At 39.6% G+C, this 21698-nt stretch overlaps 1 protein-coding gene across 2 annotated transcripts in view; it reads left to right on the top strand.

Annotated features, from left to right (window-relative positions):
• The first annotated feature begins 2561 nt into the window (after positions 1-2561).
• The window catches only part of ANAPC5 (anaphase promoting complex subunit 5), a 38668-nt gene continuing 19531 nt past the window's right edge, over positions 2562-21698 (top strand). Inside the window, exons 1-6 of one of the 2 annotated variants that reach the window (XM_065889602.1) lie at positions 2562-2866; positions 5775-5854; positions 6321-6430; positions 7297-7489; positions 14266-14332; positions 21266-21367. In XM_065889602.1, coding sequence (XP_065745674.1) covers positions 2660-2866; positions 5775-5854; positions 6321-6430; positions 7297-7489; positions 14266-14332; positions 21266-21367 — 759 coding nt within the window. In that variant the 5' untranslated portion in view covers positions 2562-2659. The remainder of the gene's footprint in view (positions 2867-5774; positions 5855-6320; positions 6431-7296; positions 7490-14265; positions 14333-21265; positions 21368-21698) is intronic. The other variant, XM_065889603.1, reaches the window with a different exon arrangement.

Genomic DNA, 21698 nt, shown 5'->3' with positions numbered 1-21698 from the left:
GCTGTATGTATGGAGATTCAGCAATGACCAAAGATAAGGAAAATATACTGAGGTGACATCAAAATTATCACTCAGTTGTGATATGATAGGTAATTTTGCTTTTTCTGCTTTTTCCTTTCCTATGTTTTCCAAGTTTTCTACAATAAGCATGAATTACTTTATAATCTGAAAAATATATGGTTATGTAAACATTTTAAAATAGATTCAGTGTCATATTATTGTTCAATATCAGTTTAATTTGAAGGTAGGATAGTGATTTTTTTTTAAAGTTATTTTGACACTTTTTTTTTGGCCACACAGTACAGCATGCGGGATCTTAGTTCCCAGACCAGGGATCAAACCTGTGCCTCCTGCAGTGGAAGCGCCAAGTCCTAACCACTGGGCTACCAGGGAATTCCCAGGATAGTGACTTTTAAAGCTGTTAAACTATTATGCTTTTATTACAGTTTTTCTACTGAAAAACTACTTACGTTCTATATATCCTGATCAGGATAACAAGGGTAAGTATTAATATGTACCTGATAAACCAATTAAAAAGTGGAAATTGACCGTATGGCTCTATCTTGTACGTGCAAGAAGGAACTAAAGAGACAGATTTTTCCATGTGTTCCTTAACCCAGCCGGGTTCATTTGCAATAACACTCTACACGTATAAATACATAGATATGCAGTCATAATGATTGCAAAATGAGATAAATCAACTCAATTAATTTTTTTAATTGAGGTAAAATACAAATAACAAAAGTCATCATTTTAAAATGTACAATTCAGGAATTCCCTGGCAGTCCAGTGGTCAGGACTCAGCGTTTTCACTGCCGGGACCTGGGTTCAATCCCTGGTCGGGGAATTAAGATCTCACAAGCCACACGGCACAGCCAGAAACAAATAAATAAATAAAATAAAATGTACAATGCAGTGGCATTTAGCACATTCACAATGTTGTGCAACTATCACCTCTAACTCCCAAAACAATTTCATCACCCTAAAAAGAGGCCCCATACCCATTAAGCAGTACTGCATTTTCTCCCCCACCCCCTAACCCCTGAAACCACTACTCTGCTTTCATCTCTGTGGACCTACCTATTCTGGACATTTCATATAAATGGAATCATACAATGTGTGGTCTTTTGCATTGCCTTCTTTCACTTAGCAAAATGTTTTCCAGGTTCATACATGTTATAACATGTATCAGTGCTTTATTCCTTTTCATGGATGAAAAATATTCCATTATATGGATATACCACATTTTGTTCATCCGTTCATCAGCTGATGTACATTTGGGTTGCATCCATCTTTTGACTACTGTGAATGCTGCTACTGTGAACATTTGCGTACAGATTTTGCGTGGATATATATTTGTATTCTCTTGGGTATGTACATAGGAGTGGAACTGCTGTGTCGTATGGCAAATCTAAGTTTAGCTTTTTGAGGCACCGTCAAACTTTTCCATTCCCATCCGTAATGAATACGTGTTTCAATTTCTCCACATCCTTTCCAAAATTTTTTTTTTTTTTTTTTCCGGTACGCAGGCCTCTCACTGTTGTGGCCTCTTCCGTTGCGGAGCACAGGCTCCGGACGCGCAGGCTCGGCGGCCATGGCTCACGGGCCCAGCCGCTCTGCGGCATGTGGGATCTTCCTGGACCCGGGCACGAGAGCCGCGGCAGGCGGACTCTCAATTACTGCGCCACCAGGGAAGCCCCCAGCATTTGTTATTGTCCATCTTTTTTATTACAGATATCCTAGTGGGTGTGGAGTCTTACTGTGGTTGTCCCTGTTTATGGCTTGTCTATGTCTGAACTAGTGTCTCATTCATCACTATTCTACCAGCATCTAGTTAAGTACCTAGCACGTACTAGATGATAACAAAATATCTGGTGAATAAGAGAATTGATAACCACTGTTATTTTTGTGTTATCCTCCTACCTATTTCCTCTGGCATATATAAGTTTTGTCAGGGCGCATTAAAAAAAGAGCTAAATGAAACTTCCAAACTTTGAATTTAAAAATTAGCATAATGAATAAAATACAAATTTTAAAGGTGCAAGTTTAACTTCGTTGCTTTTTTTTGTTGTTCTCAATGGCAGACTTACCATTACATTTATTTATTTATTTACTTACGGCCGTGCCACGCGGCATGGGGGATCTTAGTTCCCCGACCAGGAATGGAACCCGAGCCTCTGCAGTGGAAGCGCAGAGTCCTAACCATTGGACCACCAAAGAATTCCCTAACTTCTTTGCTTTTAAACGCAATCATTTTTGAATTTAATTTTAATTATTTTCAAATTAAACGAACAAACTGGGCAGCCCTGCTGGCTGTTCAGACCTTGCCCGAAAGCTTCGACTCACTTTCACTCTGTGCCAGTCCACGGGGACCGGGAACCTGCTCTCCTTCTGCAAGAGTTTCTGTAGGGACTCAATCTTTAGGTGCACCGCCTTTGCCCCACCCTTCACAGTACTTCTAGGCATTTTGATTGGCTGTAGCGCTCCCTCGTGCTCTGGTCTGGTTTCTCTGATTGGCCGACGGCGTGCCATCGGGAGGATGCCAGTTTCCTGGGATACGGCGCCGGCGGGCGGAGGCCTAGGGCGGTTGGTGGCGTGCTCGGAGCGGGAACCTGGCCGCGGTGCGCACCAAGGCTTCTGGACGTAGTCCTGGGGCGCCATGGCCAGCGTCCACGAGAGCCTCTACTTCAACCCCATGATGACCAATGGGGTGGTGCACGCCAACGTGTTCGGTATCAAGGACTGGGTGACGCCGTATAAAATCGCGGTGCTGGTGCTGCTGAACGAGATGGGCCGCACTGGCGAGGGCGCCGTTAGCCTCATGGAGCGGCGGAGGCTCAACCAGCTGCTCCTGCCGCTGCTGCAGGTGAGGGGCTCCTGCTCATTCAGCAAACCCTTACTAAGCACCTGCTCTGTGCCGGACAGCTCCTTGGTTGGGGGCACGGGGGTTCATCGGACACTCTCTCTGCCGTGTAGGATCGCGAAAAATATAGTTAATACCACCAGCTAACACTTAGTGAGTACTTAACAGTGGACCAGTCACTTTACATTCATTTTTGGGGAGCAGGTTTATATCTGGCTCCAGCATTTATTAGCTGAGTGACTGGGAGAAGAGTTATTTTCTCAGATCCTCCGTCTTCTGTAGAATGAGGCTACATGTAGCCCTGATCTTTGGAGACACAGCTACAGGCTCTGTACCCCAGAAGACGGTAATAAGTGGTAACAATGACAAAAGTAACAGCCAACATTGATTGAACACTTACTGTGTACTAAGCACATTACATGTTTTATTTCATTTTGCAGACTGAGGTTGTAGCTCCACCACTTACCCGCTGTGCGACTTGGGCAAGTTCCATAACTTATTTGGGTCTTTGCTTTCTCTCTGTAAAATGAAAGCAATAATAGAAACTGTCATGTGATGGCCGTATTAAGTTAGAAGATCCATGGGAACACTTTACAGTGTATGGCACATGGTAAATGCTCAGTCAATTTTAGCTATTTTCATTTTAATCTCATAGGGATAGGGCATGCACTTTCCCTTATATCAGTTGTGGCTTTTCCATTTATTTGTGTGATTATATGAGTGATGTCTCTCTCCCCTACTAGACTGTAACCTACATGAGGGCATTACTTTGTCCTATTTTTTTCACCCTTGTATCCCCAAAGCCTAGTACTGTATAGTTTATAAAGGGCTTTTTTTAATCCATCACCTTTTTTGGGGCAGGGGGAGAAGGGGTACTGAGGACACAGGTTAAGTGGCTTGCCCAGTTAGTTAAATAAAAGTAGTGGGTTCCCCGTAACTTGCAGCTCCCAGTCCTATCTATATTACTATTATAAGTGCATTTCCCCATTATTCAAATAAAAGTCATAATACTAAAAAATTTGATAGAGAAAAGAAACAAAACAATAATTCTGGTGTCTTAGCTCATGTGTTTTTCTGCCTTTGTTCTTGCTGTTTTTTGTGTCTTGGATTCTCCTTCTGTTTTTTTGCCTGGCTAACTATCGTGTAGTTTATTTTGTTTTGTTTTGTTTTGGCGGCGGGGGACGGGGGGTGGAGCTGCACTGCATGGCTTGCAGGATCTCAGCTCCCTGACCAGGGATTGAAGCCGGCCACAGCAGTGAACACCTGGAATCCTAACCACTAGGCCACCAGGGAACTCCCACGAATGTAGTTTTAATGTGTATATAGAATTCGTCTAGCAAAATTCCAGCCTTTACTTATTTGCTTATTGTTTGGCTTTAAAAATTAACTAACTTTTAACTGCTCAACTAATACATGAAGATTCATTGTAAAAACTTTAAATGATGCTAAAATTGATGGAGTGAAAGGTTATGGTTCTTCTGCAGGCCCTCTAATCCTGTTCCTTCTCAGAGATTATCACAGTTAATGTTCCTTCATTCAACTATTTATTTATTTATAAAATTTATTTATTAATTTATTTTTGGCTGCATTGGGTCTTCATTGCTGCCCGTGGGCTTTCTCTGGTTGTGGCGAGCAGGGGCTACTCTTTGTTGCAGTGCGCGGGCTTCTCATTGCGGTGGCTTCTCTTGTTGCGGAGCATGGGCTCTAGGAGCACGGGCTTCAGTAGTTATGGCGTGCGGGCTCAGTAGTTGTGGCACATGGGCTTAGTTCTGTGGCATGTGGTATCTTCCCGGACCAGGGCTCGAACCCGTGTCTCCTGCCTTGGCAGGCGGATTCTTAACCACTGCTCCTCCAGGGAAGCCCCATTCAACTATTTATTGAGTAACAGTTCAGAATGGATCTTTCTAGACCTTTTGCTGTGTGTATCTGTATATGATTATAAGTATATATACATATATCCTTTTAATTTAATTTCCCCCTTTTTTTTTTTTTACATGAATGCTACTTCTGTTCTACAGCTTATTCCTTTCACTTAGCAAGTCTTGGAAATCTTTTCTTGTCAGCACATTTGAGTAGATCTACTTCATTCTTTTTAACGACTGCATTGTTTTCCACAGTAAGAAAAGAAACATAATTTAACTCATGCTTTTAATTAATATTAAAATTTGTAAATTAAAAATAACTCTTTATTCATGGACTTATAGGTTCTTTTTAGTTTTTCTTCATTTCAAACAATGCACATGGAACATACTTGCCCCAGAAGTGGGATTACTGTGTTATCCACATCTAAAATTGACCTACTGAACTTACTGTTCCCCAAATATTCAGTGTTTAGTTTTAAACCTCAGCTAGGTTGTAACCTTCTTGATAGCTGAGGTTGCATACTCTCTGTCTCTAATGGTACCTTTTATGGACTTGGGCACATAGTATGACTGCCTACCTTACAGTGTTTTGGGGAGGATCAAATGAGATTATGTTTATGGAAAATAGGACCCCTGTGTTTGTATAATGTTCTCCAGGTTACGAAACAATTTGAATTATTTTACTTAATCTTTGCCACAAACAAGGGAGGTTATTATTATCTCCATCTCACTGATGAAGGAAACTAGGGCTCAGGGAGGCTACAACTTTGCCATGATTGCAACACTGAGAAGGAAGGAACCTCAGACTACAGATTCTACGCTTTTTTTGCATTTAAGTCATTCCTCCAACTAAAAGGAATGCTATGCAAATATGAAGTATTACTTTAGCGTTTTATGCAGATAGGTTTTTTTCTCTTCCTGATTTGAGATTTCATATTTGGAATGATTGTAAAGCAGAGAGGTTGTAAATGAATTCATGTTTGCAGATGTTTATCAATTTCCAGCTCTTTAAAATTTTTCTGTAACCTTTCTATCTCTCCTTTACCCAGGGCCCAGATATTACGCTGTCTAAACTTTACAAGTTAATTGAAGAATCTTGTCCTCAGCTGGCAAATTCAGTACAGATCAGGTAAGCTTCATTTTCTTCTGTATATATGAAAAGATGTCAAAGTAGATAAAAATTAGAAGAGGGGACATGGTGATTAATTCCTTAAAAAAAAACTTTATTATTCTAGGTTGTTTTCTTAAGTACATGTATTTAATTTTTTTTGAAAAATGGATAGCATTAAACATACTGCTTAAAAATTTATTATTCTGTACAGATCTACATTGCTCCTTTTAGCTGTTGCAGAAAATTTCATTTTTACTAGCTGATATGTAACTTTGAGAAGTTTTATAATCAAGAAAACATCAGCAATGATGCTTTTCAGAATATGGGAGTGACATTTTGGGTTATCAAATTTGTTTTGTGTTCCACCACTTTATATGAATCTCTGAATTGTTTTTTAAATAGATTTAGGTGATTGTGGAATATGAAATGTGGGAAGATGTTCAAAGGGCCTTCCTAAAATACACACCTCATTTTTCTTGTTCAGAATCAAACTGATGGCTGAAGGCGAATTGAAGGATATGGAACAATTTTTTGATGACCTTTCAGATTCTTTTTCTGGAACTGAACCAGAGGTTCACAAAACGAGTGTAGTAGGTATGAAGTTCTTCTAAGGAGAGCAGAGAATATTTTCACTGAAGTGAACTGCTCTTTAAATCACATCTGTCGTTACTCTGCTGTATCTGAGCACACACAGTGGGGATGTTGGACATGTTATTGTTTGTATTCATCGCCTTGCCATTTTGACCTGTGTTTAAATAATTGTCTTGTGGAAAAGCATCTTCTGTTTTGTCTACTGTCATCAGAGTATTAGCCTGGTCGTGGAGCCTTTTAGGGTTCCTCAGCTCTTTCTCACAGTCCTCTGCTCACTTGTCCACATTGTACAACTGAGTCAGGGTCACCAACTAAACTTTTATGAGGAGAGGTAAGTAAGAGTAGATTACTGATACAGTTTATAAGGCAAGGGTATATATGAAGTTTCTTGACGCTTTGCTGTTAGCGGTATAGTCATACTCCATCCATCTGGCGTTTTTTTCCTGGTAGTTTTTATGTTATTTACCATCAGTTATTTATTGATCTTCCATGTGCCAGGCTCTGGACTTTAAGAGAGACTGGAAACTTCCTCTTATGGAGATTCCTTTCTTGTGGTTGTGGGCAGAGGAGCAGGCAGACAGTAGAAAGTAAACAAATAGGATCACTTCAGATGTTGTAACAGTCACGGAAGGATACATTGGCTGGATAAAGAGTGGAGTGAGGGTGGGAGGACTGAGCCTTTAATATAAAGAGAAAGTCAGCTTCGTAAGAGGTGGTGAAAGAAGATTCTATGCGGAGGGGAACAGCAACTGCAAGTGTCTTTTTTTTTTTCATTATTTTGGAGGAAGAACTGCAACAAATAGTCATCAACTCTTTGTAGCCTGGACTTCAAGTTAATGCCTTCACCTCCTCTCTGTCTTGTTTCATAGGTTTATTTCTGCGTCACATGATCTTGGCCTACAGTAAGCTTTCTTTCAGTCAAGTGTTTAAACTGTACACTGCCCTTCAGCAGTACTTCCAGAATGGTGAGAAAAAGACGGTGGAGGATGCTGATATGGAACTGCCCAGCAGAGAGGAGAGCGAAAGAAAAATGGAAAAAGAAGAACTTGATGTATCTATAAGGTAAGTTGGGTTTTTCTGGCGGGAATCCCTTTCCTGTGAAATAGCATCATTATGGGGCAGTAAATCCTCATTCATCCTCGTTCTGGATGAACTCATTCATCCAGAGTTCATGTGCTGGCTGTCATCTTTTTGTCCCTCCAGATCCAGGAAGTTCACCCTTACGGGCTTCATCAGTAAGCTCCTTGCCCTCTAACTTCTGATTGAGAGGCACTGGTGGTAAATCCAGAGGGTCAAGGAGAGTGAGGTCAAGGTGTTGATTCACTGGCTCCCTTCCTTCGGGGTCACGGTGGGCTGGCAGTAGGGTCACAGCCTCTGTCAGGTGGCCTGCTCTGCATACCTCAGGGGTCTAGTAACTGGGGAGGTTTCCCAGGCCTGGTGCAGAAGGTGCCCCACTATTACCAGCCCTGGGAACTTTATTACCCGCTATGGCTTATCCATCCCCTGCCCCTGTTTTTGTAACTGGCCCTTTATTAAACTCTTCTCAAATTACCCCATTTGAATATGCCATTTGTTTTCTGCTGGGACCCTGAGCGGTAGTGTTCATTATATCACAGTGAATTAACAATTGATTAATTTAGTGAAAATTTATTCAATGCCTCCTAAAGTTTAAGCCTGGGGATGTAGTGCCACTGCTCACCTAGTTGTTTAAGCTCAAAGCCTAGGCATGTCCCTGTGTCCTCCCCCTCCTTCACCCCTGCAGCCAGTCCTTCTTCCTCAGTATGTTTGGAATTAGTTCACTTCTGTCCATCGCCACTGCTTCCCCTGTGGTCTAAGCACCGAATCTCTTTCCTGGATGACTGCTCTAGCCTCCCGACTGCTTTCCTTGCCTCCACTCTTGTCTCCTTACTATGAGTTTTTCCTGTAGCATCCAAGCGAACCATTATGATGTAAATCACACCATGTATTCTTATGCCCCAAACCCTCCTTGACTATACATGGAATTTAGACAAATCTGAGCTACTGTGGCCTCATTACTTGCATGATCTGTTCCCTGTCGTCTTCCCTACCTCTTTCTCCTTACTTTCCATTCACTGTCAGAGTCTGTCTGCTCTGGCTTGCTTTCAGTTTCTTCAATACCAAGCCGAGGTCTGCCTCAGGGTGCCTCGCAGGCTCTCCCTGGCTTCTTACCTCGCTCCCTTTCACCGTTCACTCCCTTTCACGGTTCAGATCTCAGCTCCCGTGTCCTCACACAGGCCTTCCCTGACCACATGTCTGAAGTAACCTTCATCCTAAATACTTCCAACTTCTTTATTTCTTCCACAGCTCTCCTCACTAAGTAACTTTTTACATTTATTTACTTAGACTCATTTGTATTTGTCTTTGCACTCCTTCAAGAGCTAAGACCCTTCTCTGTTGTATTTCACCTCATTTTCCTCAGTGCTTGGCTTGTAATGTCTGTGAGTATGTGTTGGATGAATGAACGCAGAGAATCAGAACACATCATTCATCGCCCACACTGGTAACTGGCCCCATAAAACACTTTGTATTGACTTCCCTTCGCTGTCTCACGTCCCCTCTCCCCAGCTGTTACCTGGGATCACCTCCCAAATAGACTACTTATATTTGGAGGGGAAGCACATAAAGTGTGTGTGTGTGTGTGTGTGTGTGTGTGTGTGTGTGTGTGTGTGTTTTGTATTTCCTGATCTCAGGGAGCCCACAGTCTGGTGAGGAAGACTGGCACCCAAACAGATCACTACAAGTAACAATGTGTTCAGAGCTCTGAGAGAAGTAAGCCCCACCTGCCCTATGTAGGCTGGCTAACCCCCTTGGGGGCTGGGGGAGGTCTATGTGTGTAGCCAGAGAATATTTCCCTGCAGTTCCTATGAGTGGCCTTTGTACAGTTATGTGATTTGTTCAGCACACTCTGGGAGCAAGAAGATTGTAGTACCAGTAAGTACTTCCAAAAACTCAGAGTTGCTCAAAGAGGCTTCTCATCTAGTGGAAAGGCAGAACCTTGTAGGGTTGAGTCTGGCCCTGGAGTCAGACCCCTGGATTTGAATTCTGGCTCCTCCACTTATTCCCTTAAGACCTTGGGCAAGTCACCCTCTCTGTACCTCAGTTTTCTCATCTGCAAAATGGGGCTCATGTCACCTCCTCAGAAGGTTATTTTGAGAATTAAATGATAAATCTATATGAAGTGTTTACAACTGTGCCTTTAAACATTTGACAAATATTCACTATTCTTCTTATCTAATTTCTCTTTTGTTTAATTCCCCTGAGGAAGGGTTCCAGGAAACAATGTAATCTTTGTCCTAGCTGCTTTATATGCTTAAAGTAGCAGAATGTCAGTTCTTCAGAAATGTTAAAATTCAAACTTTTCTTATTTAGCTTTGACTTTCTCCTAAATTAATCTGATTTAATTAGGTCTAACTGCATCGTTTTGTTTTTATTCTAATCTAAGAATTCATTTGTGTGTAATAATAGTGTGTATACTGTTAAGGTGTATGGTTTCAGAAAATAGTGTGCATTTAGTAAACTGAGTTTCATCACTGAAATAGAAGAAATGTATTATTTAAATATTATTCTACTTAAGTATTATAATTCTTCGTCCAAAAAGAAATGATTTTGACCTGTTATAGGATTTTTAAAATTTCATAATGTATATTTACATACATTTCTTGATTCTTTTAAAAAGGAAAATTTCATTTTTTTCTTTTTGTGCTCTTTTCTAGTGTTTTATTGCATTATGAGAGGCTTCTCACTTTAGCCCTTTCATTTTCTTCCTTCCTTTCTTTCTGCCCTCCCTCCCTCCCTCCCTTCCTTTCTTAGTTTTTGGAATGTTTTTAGGTCTTGCTTTCTTCAGGGAAATTATTTTTCTTGCCCTAGAAATTTGTATTAAAATTAGAAAGCCCAGAGTAACATTGACTAGCTTGCAAATCTCCCATCCTACAATGAAATAACCACTGTTTGAAAAAGGGGGACCCACCTGTTAATTTAGAAGGGAGGGAATATTCAGTGAACGAATGTTTATCAGGTGTTTTTTAAAAATCCAATTACAGAAGAAAGTACAGACTGACACTTAGCTTCAGCTTTTCATTTACTCGTTGTTGCTACAGGGCAGCATTTGTTTCCTGCAACAAGAGAGGGGGGCTTACAGGGTCACACCTTGTGAGTTTGCAGCGGAGGCTACTAGTCTGCAAGCTGCTGGAGCTACATCTTCTCTGTGCTTCTAAAAAGACCTAACAAAAGTAGAAGTTCTCTGGCATTTCTTCACTTGCCAGTGATTTAATATAAATCTCCAAAATTCATTAATTTATTCAGCACATACTTATTCAGTGGTTCTGGTGTGCCAAGCACTATGCTAGCTGCTATGCTGTCAGCGCAGAGGAGAAAGTCCCCGTCCTCATGAAGTTGTGGGAGGGTCAGGTAATCGAGAGGTAACTAAATTAACAACTAATGTCATTTCAGAGAGTGTCAGTGCAGGAAAGGAATGACTGGGACACAGGGATACAGAAGAACTGTGGGGTGCTATCAGGGAAGGGCCCTTTAAGACTGGGAGCTAGGTGACGAAGGAGCCAGCCCTGAGAAGAGTTGCCAGAGCACATGCAGACTCACAGCCCAAGACAGGACAAGCTGACATGTTGGAGGGACAGATGGAGGACAGTGTGGCCTGAGAACACAAGTCGGGAGGAGGGGTTGGATCACCTCTCCGGTCACACACCTCAGAAGGGTTCAGGTCCTCATGGCCTCCTGGGTGTTTAGTAACTGTTCCCAATCTCAGTCCTTCCCCTCCCCTGCTTTTGTCTTGCCATCACCCTGCTCAGGAGTCTCCAGAGATTCACAACGTCTCCCAGCCTGGTATTTGAGGCCTTCCACAGTTGACCTTTCTGACCTTTAATTTCTGTTCCTCAACTTGGATCCTTTACCCCAGCCAGCCAGGTGTGCTTGTATCCCTCTGACAGGCCAGGCATTTTCCCATTCTGCATCTTTTGGTTTCCTTTCCTGGAATGCCTTCTTCCTTCCTTGTCATTTCTTCACTCCTTGCCAACTTTCAGGGTCCTCACCACTTCAGCTGGAGTGATTTCTCCCTCTTCTAAGTGCAGAGATCATATTAATTCTTGGTATTTATTGTTTATTGCCATCTTTTCACATACGCTGGTCTTAACCTTCACCAAGACTGTAAGCCCATTAAGACATTTTCTTGGGGGACCTAGACTTGTGTTTTATGCATTGCAAGTACATAAACACCCCAGTTTGTTGATTGTTTAATCCTATGTTATATTTTAAAAATTTCAGTTATAGTGGGTGATTTGAGCCCTTTAGAGGAGTTTCCAGAGTCCTTTTGAGAATCTGATGAATGCCATGTACTATCCCCACATTAAAAATGCATATTTTGCAGTTTTACAAGGTTCATGGGCTCCTAAAGCCCATCCGTGGACCCAGGTTAAATGCCTTTGATGTATAGCACTTGGAAGTTTAAAGTTCTGTCTCAACTGGTAATGGGATTCATAAACAAGGTATACTTGAGTCCTTTTCCTAAAGGAGTAACCCCCTTCCTAAATTGAATATATTTGTGGCTTTTTTTAAAAAATTTATTTATTTGGCTGTGTTGGGTCTTAGTTGTGGCCCTCGGGATCTTTGTTGCCACGTGCAGGACCTTTAGTTGCGGCATGCGAGGCTTTTAGTTGCGGCATGCGGGGTTTAGCTCCCTGACCAGGGATCGAACCTGGGCCCCCTGCGTTGGGAGCGTGGAATCTTAGCCACTGGACCACCAGGGAAGTCCCCCTTTGTGGCTTTTTAAGAGTTACTTTCTCTGGCATGTGTTTGAGGTCCTGAGGAGGCAAAGAAGGAGTCAGTAAAAGGATGGTTTGGGCCATGGTATTTTTACTTCCTGTTTCCAAGCTTGTTCACGTCGGCCACTGTTGCCGCCATGGAAGCCAGAGCCAAACTTGATCTTCATTTATAGCAAATGTGTTTGCCTTAATTTGTAGCAATTTCTTTTTATGTGATTCTGGTTTTCTCTTTCTGTTTTATTAACCTTATTGTTCTTGTGTCCTGTGTTATAAGCTACCTCAAGTCTTTTTTGGGGGAAGGGTTTAAGTAAATAAAGCATTTGGTAACAGTGAGCATCATGGACCTTAGAGGAGGGTGGGACCGGGAGTGGTGTGTCCCATTTCTTTCAGATCCTTGTCTGTCTCTAGCCTTTTTGTGTACAGTCATATTTATTTCAAGCCTTGGGCTTACTTTCTTTGAAGGGTATGTTAAGAGAAAAGGGCTTCTTATTGCCCAGACATTTAGCTGTTTTCCATTTGAGAACTTGGCCTGTGAATTTTCTTTCCATTTCCCTCCAGGTCACTGTTGTTTCGCTGATCTTTGTTATGCTGCTCAGGGCTGGTCCTTGGCAGCTCCGATACCTGTAGAATCTGATATGCTTGCTGCTTTGTATCAGAAACGTAACCAAGAGAATATCAGAGCAGCTCTTCCCAAAGTGTTTTCTGTGGAACACCAGTGCTTCTTGAGAGATGTGAGGAAAGGATTCTTCATTCAAATGAGTTTGGTAAATGGTACATTAAACAAAAGTGAATAAAGTGTCTCTCTGTTGGATTTCTCTAATGTGTATCATGAATCTCCCAGGGAAGAGAGGGTGTACAGCTTTCCCCAAGTGATTTAACCTCAGCAGCATTTTGTTTTCTTTTGGAATACCTGTTTACATATTGTTTGCATGAAACAGTTTGAGAACTGCTGTATTAGACACAGAGTGCTTATAAAAATATTATTGATGAGTAAATATTGATTTTTCTACTTATTGTAATCCTGTATAGAGAAGCCATTTATTCAGAGTCATGTGGCAAAAGGGTATTATTCATACTTTGCTCTCAAAAATAAGACTGTTTGTGCATGTATAGATTTCTCAAGTCTAGATTTATATCAGTATATTTCTTATTTGTTGGTTCTGTGTGATCTAAACTTCCAGGCAAATGGTTATTTCTTACATAACACCTCTTTTTCTTGTTCTGGAATACAGCACCATCTTATATGTGTAGCGAGGAGTTAGAGACTTTTTATTCATTCATTTCTCAAACTCTGAGTGCCCATTGTGTGCCTGGGGGACTGGGTGTTCATATACAAATATAAGTAAGAACAGCCAGTGTGGCAGTGCTAGATGCAGTGATCCCTATCTCTGGGAGACAGTGGGAGCTCAAATGTGAGATGTCAGGAGAGATTCTTGGAGGATATGACACTTGAGGTATTCTTGAATGACGGATGGTACAACAGTGCAACAGTGGATGGAAAATGGGCCCTGCAGGTTGAGGAAGCAGGGGGACATCTTGGCATGATAGGAGATTGTAAGGAGTTCATCAGGGCTGGGGTGTGGGTGAGAAAGAGAAGGCAGAGGAGAGAGGTAAGAACACTCAGGAAGCATTGCACCTGCCCTGCTAAGCAGTGCAGACTTTATTCTGGAAGGTGATGAGATACCACAGGAGCGCTTTATTTTTTTTATTTTTTTATTTTTTTTTATTTTTTTTATTTTTATTTTTTTTTATTTTTATTTTTTTAGGAGCGCTTTAAATCAGGGATGATAGACTTGCATTTTAGAAAGATCATGCTGGAGGCTATGTACAGTTGAGGTCTACATCTGTCCATAATTATATCATGTGAAGTTCGGCAGGTCATTCAACATCACTTTTTAAGCATGTCTTTTCTATTCCTGAGAAGAGAGAATTAATTTTAAAAGTTTTTAAACTTTTCTGATGAAGAATCTATTTGACTTTGTAAAGCATTATCATTTTCACTATTGTGTAATTCATTATTATTTTTGTTTTGTTTTTTTCCAGAGAAGAGGAGGTATCTTGCAGTGGGCCTCTGTCCCAAAAACAAGCAGAATTTTTTCTTTCTCAACAGGTATGTTCTGTAATTGGTCATGAATTTTTTTTTAATCCTGTGACATTATATGTCATGAAATATGTTTGTTATGTGAGTAGGTTTATTGGTGAAGCAGCATTATTCTTATTCTTGGTCATTTTTTCTTCACTAACAATGCAGTTGTAGCTGTGTGTCCCTTCCTATTTTCTGTGTGATTTTATTTCTCTGTTAGGGTCATAATGCATGTTCATTTATTAATGAACTGTGACTAACACAGCCCAAAAATGTGATTTAGAAGACCTACTTCCCTTTTCCCCAACACTTTATCATGGACATTTTCAAACAGAAATACAAATTGAAAAGCATTATATAGTGAATACCCATATACCCATCGTCTAGATCCTGCAATTAATATTTTGCTCCGTTTATTATATATCTACCCATATAGCCACCATTTCATCTTATTTTTTGATACATTTCAAGTTGCAAGCATCGGTACACTTTTACCCCAGACATTTCTTACTGGTGTTTTTGAGCCATACTTTTTCCTTTTTTTTGGTAATATAAGCTGGATGTTTTTCTCCCATGTTATTTTCAGCATAGAATTTTGATTTTTGCTCTACTTTTCCCTATTTTTGTTATTAATTTTCTTTCTGCAGAAAGATGTAATGTTTAGATCTAGATGCAGGTGATAGAATCACCCCTACAGATGAATATTAAACAGATTGAAAAACTCATCTGGACATTTGGTTAACTGTAGAGGAGAAAATAGACCTGGATCTTCACCTCATCTTTGTACCTCAGTACTTTACAGGTGGATTAAAGGCTTAACTATAAACATTTAAGGTTATAATTAGACCAGGAGGAACTACGTATTAACTTTTTTTTTGAATTTCATTTATTTTTTTATATAGCAGGTTCTTATTAGTCATCCATTTTATACACATAAGTGTATACATGTCAATCCCAATCTCCCAATTCATCACACCACCCCCCCACTCCGCTGCTTTCCCCCCTTGGTGTCCATACGTTTGTTCTCTACATCTGTGTCTCAATTTCTGCCCTGCAAACCGGTTCATCTGTACCATTTTTCTGGGTTCCACATATATGTGTTAATATGCGATATTTGTTTTTCTCTTTCTGACTTACTTCACTCTGTATGACAGTCTCTAGATTAATCCATGTCTCTACAAATGACCCAGTTTTGTTCCTTTTTATGGATGAGTAATATTCCATTGTATATATGTACCACATCTTCTTTATCCACTCGTCTGTCCATGGGCATTTAGGTTGCTTCCATGACCTGGCTATTGTAAATAGTGCTGCAATGAACATTGGGGTGCATGTGTCTTTTTGAATTATGGTTTTCTCTGGGTATATGCCCAGTAGTGGGATTGCTGGGTCATATGGTAATTCTATTTTTAGTTTTTTAAAGAACCTCCATACTGTTCTCCATAGTGGCTGTTATCAATTTACGTTCCCACCAACAGTGCAAGAGGGTTCCCTTTTCTCCACACCCTCTCCAGCATTTGTCGTTTGTAGATTTTCTGATGATGCCCATTCTAACTGGTGTGAGGTGATACCTCATTGTAGTTTTGATTTGCATTTTTCTAATAATTAATGATGTTGAGAAACTTTTCATGTGCTTCTTAGCCATCTATATGTCTTCTTTGGAGAAATGTCTATTTAGGTCTTCTGCCCATTTTTTGATTGGGTTGTTTGCTTTTCTAATGTTGAGCTGCATGAGCTGTTTATATATTTTGGAGATTAATCCTTTGTCCGTTGATTCGTTTGCAAATATTTTCTCCCATTCTGAGGGTTGTCTTTTCGTCTTGTTTGTAGTTTCCTTTGCTTTGCAGAAGCTTTTAAGTTTCATTAGGTCCATTTGTTTATTTTTGTTTTTATTTCCATTACTCTAGGAGGTGGATCAAAAAAGATCTTGCTGTGATTAATGTCAAAGAGTGTTCTTCCTATGTTTTCCTCTAAGAGTTTAATAGTGTCCAGTCTTACATTTAGGTCTCTAATCCATTTTGAGTTTATTTTTCTGTATGGCATTAGGAAGTGTTCTAATTTCATTCTTGTACATGTAGCTGTCCAGTTTTCCCAGCACCACTTATTGAAGAGACTGTCTTTTCTGCATTGTTTATCCTTGCCTCCTTTGTCTTAGATTAGTTGACCACAGGTGCGTGGGTTTATCTCTGGGCTTTCTATCCTGTTCCATTGATCTATATTTCTGTTTTTGTGCTAGTACCATATTGTCTTGATTATTGTAGCTTTGTACTATAGTCTGAAGTCAGGGAGTCTGATTCCTCCAGCTCTGTTTTTTTCCCTCAAGACTGCTTTGGCTATTCAGGGTCTTTTGTGTCTCCATACAAATTTTAAGATTTTTTGTTCTAGTTCCATAAAAAATGCCATTGGTAATTTGATAGGGATTGCATTGAATCTGTAGATTGCTTTGGGTAGTATAGTCATTTTCACAATATTGATTCTTCTAATCCAAGAACATGGTATATCTCTCCATCTGTTGGTATCATCATTAATTTCTTTCATCAGTGTCTTACAGTTTTCTGCATAGAGGTCTTTTGTCCCCCTAGGTAGGTTTATTCCTAGGTATTTTATTCTTTTTGTTGCAGTGGTAAATGGGAGTGTTTCCTTAATTTCTCTTTCAGATTTTTCATCATTAGTGTATAGGAATGCAAGAGATTTTTGTGCATTAATTTTGTATCCTGCAACTTTACCAAATTCATTGATTAGCTCTAGTAGTTTTCTGGTGGCATCTTTAGGATTTTCTATGTATAGTATCATGTCATCTGCAAACAGTGACAGTTTTACTTCTTCTTTTCCAATTTGTATTCCTTTTCCTTCTTTTTCTTCTCTGATTGCCGTGGCTAGGACTTCCAAAACTATGTTGAATAATAGTGGTGACAGTGGACATCCTTGTCTTGTTCCTGATCTTAGAGGAAATGCTTTCAGTTTTTCACAATTGAGAATGGTGTTCTCTGTGGGTTTGTCATGTATGGCCTTTATTATGTTGAAGTAGGTTCTCTCTATGCCCACTTTCTGGAGAGTTTTTATCATAAATGGGTGTTGAATTTTGTCAAATTTGATCATATGGTTTTTATTCTTCAATTTGTTAATATGGTGTATCACATTGATTGATTTGTGTATATTGAAGAATCCTTGCATCCCTGGGATAAATCCCACTTGATCATGGTGTATGACCTTTTTAGTGTGTTGTTGGATTCTGTTTGCTAGTATTTTGTTGAGGATTTTTGCATCTATATTCATCAATGATATTGGTCTGTAATTTTCTTTTTCTGTAGTACCTTTGTCTGGTTTTGGTGTCAGGGTGATGGTGGCCTCATAGAATGTGTTTGGGAGTGTTCCTTCCTCTGCAGATTTTTGGAAGAGTTTGAGAAGGATGGGTGTTAGCTCTTCTCTAAATGTTTGATAGAATTCACCTGTGAAGCCATCTGGTCCTGGACTTTTGTTTGTTGGAAGATTTTTAATCACAGTTTCAATTTCATTACTTGTGATTGGTCTGTTCATATTTTCTATTTCTTCCTGGTTCCGTCTTGGAAGGTTATACTTTTTAAGAATTTGTCCATTTCTTCCAGGTTGTCCATTTTATTGGCATAGAGTTGCTTGTAGTAGTCTCTTAGGATGCTTTGTATTTCTGTGGTGTCTGTTGTAACTTCTCCTTTTTCATTTCTAATTTTATTGATTTGAGTCCTCTCCCTCTTTTTCTTGATGAGTCTGGCTAATGGTTTATCAATTTTGTTTATCTTCTCAAATAACCAGCTTTTAGTTTTATTGATCTTTGCTATTGTTTTCTTTGTTTCTATTTCATTTATTTCTGCTCTGATCTTTATGATTTCTTTCCTTCTGCTAACTTCGGGTTTTGTTTCTTTCTCTAGTTCATTTAGGTGTAAGGTTAGGTTGCTTATTTGAGATTTTTCTTGTTTCTTGAGGTAGGCTTGTATTAATATAAACTTCCGCCTTAGAACTGCTTTTGCTGCATCCCATAGGTTTTGGATTGTCGTGTCTTCATTATCATTTGTCTCTAGGTGTTTTTTGATTTCTTCAGTGATCTATTGGTTATTTAGTAATGTATTGTTTAGCCTCCATGTATTTGTGTTTTTTACATTTTTTTCCCTGTAATTCATTTCTAATCTCATAGCATTGTGGTCAGAAAAGATGCTTGATGTGATTTCAATTTTCTTAAGTTTACCGAGGCTTGATTTGTGACCCAAGATGTGATCTATCCTGGAGAATGTTCCGTGCGTACTTGAGAAGAAAGTGTAATCTGCTGTTTTTGGATGGAATGTCCTATAAATATCAATTAAATCTATCTGGTCTATTGTGTCATTTAAAGCTTATGTTTCCTTATTAATTTTCTGTTTGGATGATCTGTCCGTTGGTGTAAGTGAGGTGTTAAAATCCCCCACTATTATTGTGCTACTGTCGATTTCCTCTTTTATAGCGGTTAGCAGTTGCCTTATGTATTGAGGTGCTTCTATGTTGGGTGCATATATATTTATAATTGTTATATCTTCTTCTTGGATTGATCCCTTGATCATTATGTACTGTCTCCTTCCTTGGTCTCTTGTAACATTCTTTATTTTAAAGTCTATTTTATCTGATATAAGGATTGCTACTCCAGCTTTCTTTTGATTTCCATTTGCATGGAATGTCTTTTTCCATCCCCTCACTTTCAGTCTGTATGTGTCCCTAGGTCTGAAGTGGGTCTCTTGTAGACAGCATATATATGGGTCTTGTTTTTGTATCCATTCAGCAAGCCTGTGTCTTTTGGTTGGAGCATTTAATCCACTCACATTTAAGGTAGTTATTAATATGTATGTTCCTATTACCATTTTTTCAATTGTTTTGGGTTTGTTTTTGTAGGTCCTTTTCTTCTCTTGTTTTTCCCACTTAGAGAAGTTTCTTTAGCATTTGTTGTAGAGCTGGTTTGGTGGTGCTGAATTCTCTTAGCTTTTCCTTATCTGTAAAGCTTCTGATTTCTGCATCGAATCTGAATGAGATCCTTGCTGGGTAGAGTAATCTTGGTTGTAGGTTCTTCCCTTTCATCACTTTAAGTATGTCATGCTACTCCCTTCTGGCTTGTAGAGTTTCTGCTGAGAAATCAGCTGTTAACCTTATGGGAGTTCCCTTGTATGTTATTTGTTGTTTTTCCCTTGCTGCTTTCAATAATTTTTCTTTGTCTTTAATTTTTGCCAATTTGATTACTACGTGTCTCGGTGTGTTTCTCCTTGGGTTTATGCTGTATGGGACTTTCTGCGCTTCCTGGACTTGGGTGGCTATTTCCTTTCCCATGTTAGGGAAATTTTCGACTATAATCTCTTCAGATATTTTCTTGGGTCCTTCCTCTCTCTCTTCTCCTTCTGGGACCCCTATAATGCGAATGTTGTCGTGTTTAATGTTGTCCCAGAGGTCCCTTAGGCTGTCTTCATTTCTTCTCATTTTTTCTTTCTTTATTCTGTTCCACAGCAGTGAATTCCACCATTCTGTCTTCCAGGTCACTTATCCGTTTTTCTGCCTCAGTTATTCTGCTACTGATTCCTTCTAGTGTATTTTTCATTTCAGTTATTGTGTTGTTCATCTCTGTTTGTTTGTTCTTTAATTCTTCTAGATCTTTGTTAAACATTTCCTGCATCTTCTCGATCTTTGCCTCCATTCTTTTTCTGAGGTCCTGGATCTTCTTCACTATCATTATTCTGAATTCTTTTTCTGGAAGGTTGCCTATCTCTACTTCAGTTAGTTGTTTTCCTGGGGTTTTATCTTGTTCCTTCATCTGGTACATAGCCCTCTGCCTTTTCATCCTGTCCATCCCTCTGTGAATGTTACATATTAACTTTTAACTGATCTGTGGGTGGGGAAGGACTTTCTAAACAGAAAAGCTGTGGAAGAAAACACGTAGGAGATCATTTGATTTTTCATCATAAAAATGAAAAACATCTACATGTCAGTACATGTTCTAACAAAATTAAAACTCAAACAACAAAACGGGAAAAAGAGTTGCAATACGTATGACAAAGGGTTAATACTTTTGCTTAAAAAATTGTAGTTTCAAAGCTCATTTGATGATGAGACAAATTTATAATATATTATTACATGAAAAAAGCAGGTAATAAAATGATATATTCTAACTTTGTTAAAAAAGTATGCATATATATATGTATAAACACATACATACACACACACACACACACACACACACACACACAGGAAAAAGACTGGAATGAGATACACTGACAAAAAAGTAGTGTTATTTCTGGGTGGAAGGATTACAGATGATTTTTGTTTTCTTCTGTATGCTTTTCCATATTTTTGGAATCTTCTATAGTGATATAATGAATTCAAATATAATTAGAAATTATTATTATTCATAAAGAAAAATTTGTCTAGCTAAAATTGAAGAGTCCATAACCCAGTTAAGTACTAATCATTAATTTAGAAGTCATTTTCTACATATTTTATATAATCATTGCTGGTACCATCCATATGAAACAGATAACCAGGAGTAGGGCAAGTGTGCATCTCCCTTTGCCAGGCTGGAGATACATACTTCCTGCCTTAAAGGCACTTACAGTCTGGGGGTGGGGTCAGCTGGTACTTTTAATATAATTTGATAAGTACTGCAGGAAGGGTTAGTGCAGGGCGCTTGTGGGAGCATGTTGGTACTTACAGGAGTTTATCTAGTTTAGAAGGTGATAGAAACAGGTGGCTGAAATCTAAACTGGGCCCTGAGGACTGAGCAGGAGTTTGCGTGGAAGACTATGTGGATGGGTCGTTGGGAAGCTTAGAAGTCCAGGAAGAGGAAACAGTGTTCTGCATGGTCAAGAGGAGAGTGTAGGTGCAGAAAAAAAAGTAATTAGATGATGCTATTTAGTATACATGTCTATATGTTTATTGGCCATTTCTTTCTACTGAGTTGTCATTTTTAAATTTCAGGCTTCTTTGTTAAAGAATGATGAGACTAAAGCCCTCACTCCAGCTTCCTTGCAGAAAGAGTTGAACAACTTGTTGAAATTTAATCCTGATTTTGCTGAAGCGGTGAGTCTTTTCCAGAATTTGTTGCTAAGTTGGAAAGCAGGGACAAGACTGTTCTTCCTATTGTGTAGTCGTGCAAATGAGGATTGGCCGAATGACCCAGGTTCTTGGAAAGAAATCATGTTGTTGGCACTTAAAGGACTCAGCCTAGGTTGCAAAGCTTTCCCTCCCACCTCTACCCCTACTGGCCCGGGGGGATTTCTTTCTCTAGTTGCTGCGAGCAGGGGGCTACTCTTTGTTGTGGTGCATGGGCTTCTCATTGTGGTGGCTTCTCTTGTTGCAGAGCACAGGCTCTAGATGCATGGGCTTCATTAGTTGCGGCATGCAGGCTCAG

Source organism: Phocoena phocoena, chromosome 13 (assembly GCF_963924675.1).
Source record: "Phocoena phocoena chromosome 13, mPhoPho1.1, whole genome shotgun sequence".
Taxonomy (NCBI): domain Eukaryota; kingdom Metazoa; phylum Chordata; class Mammalia; order Artiodactyla; family Phocoenidae; genus Phocoena; species Phocoena phocoena.
Note: the sequence above shows the minus strand (reverse complement) of the source record. Positions and strands in the feature narration are given on the sequence as shown.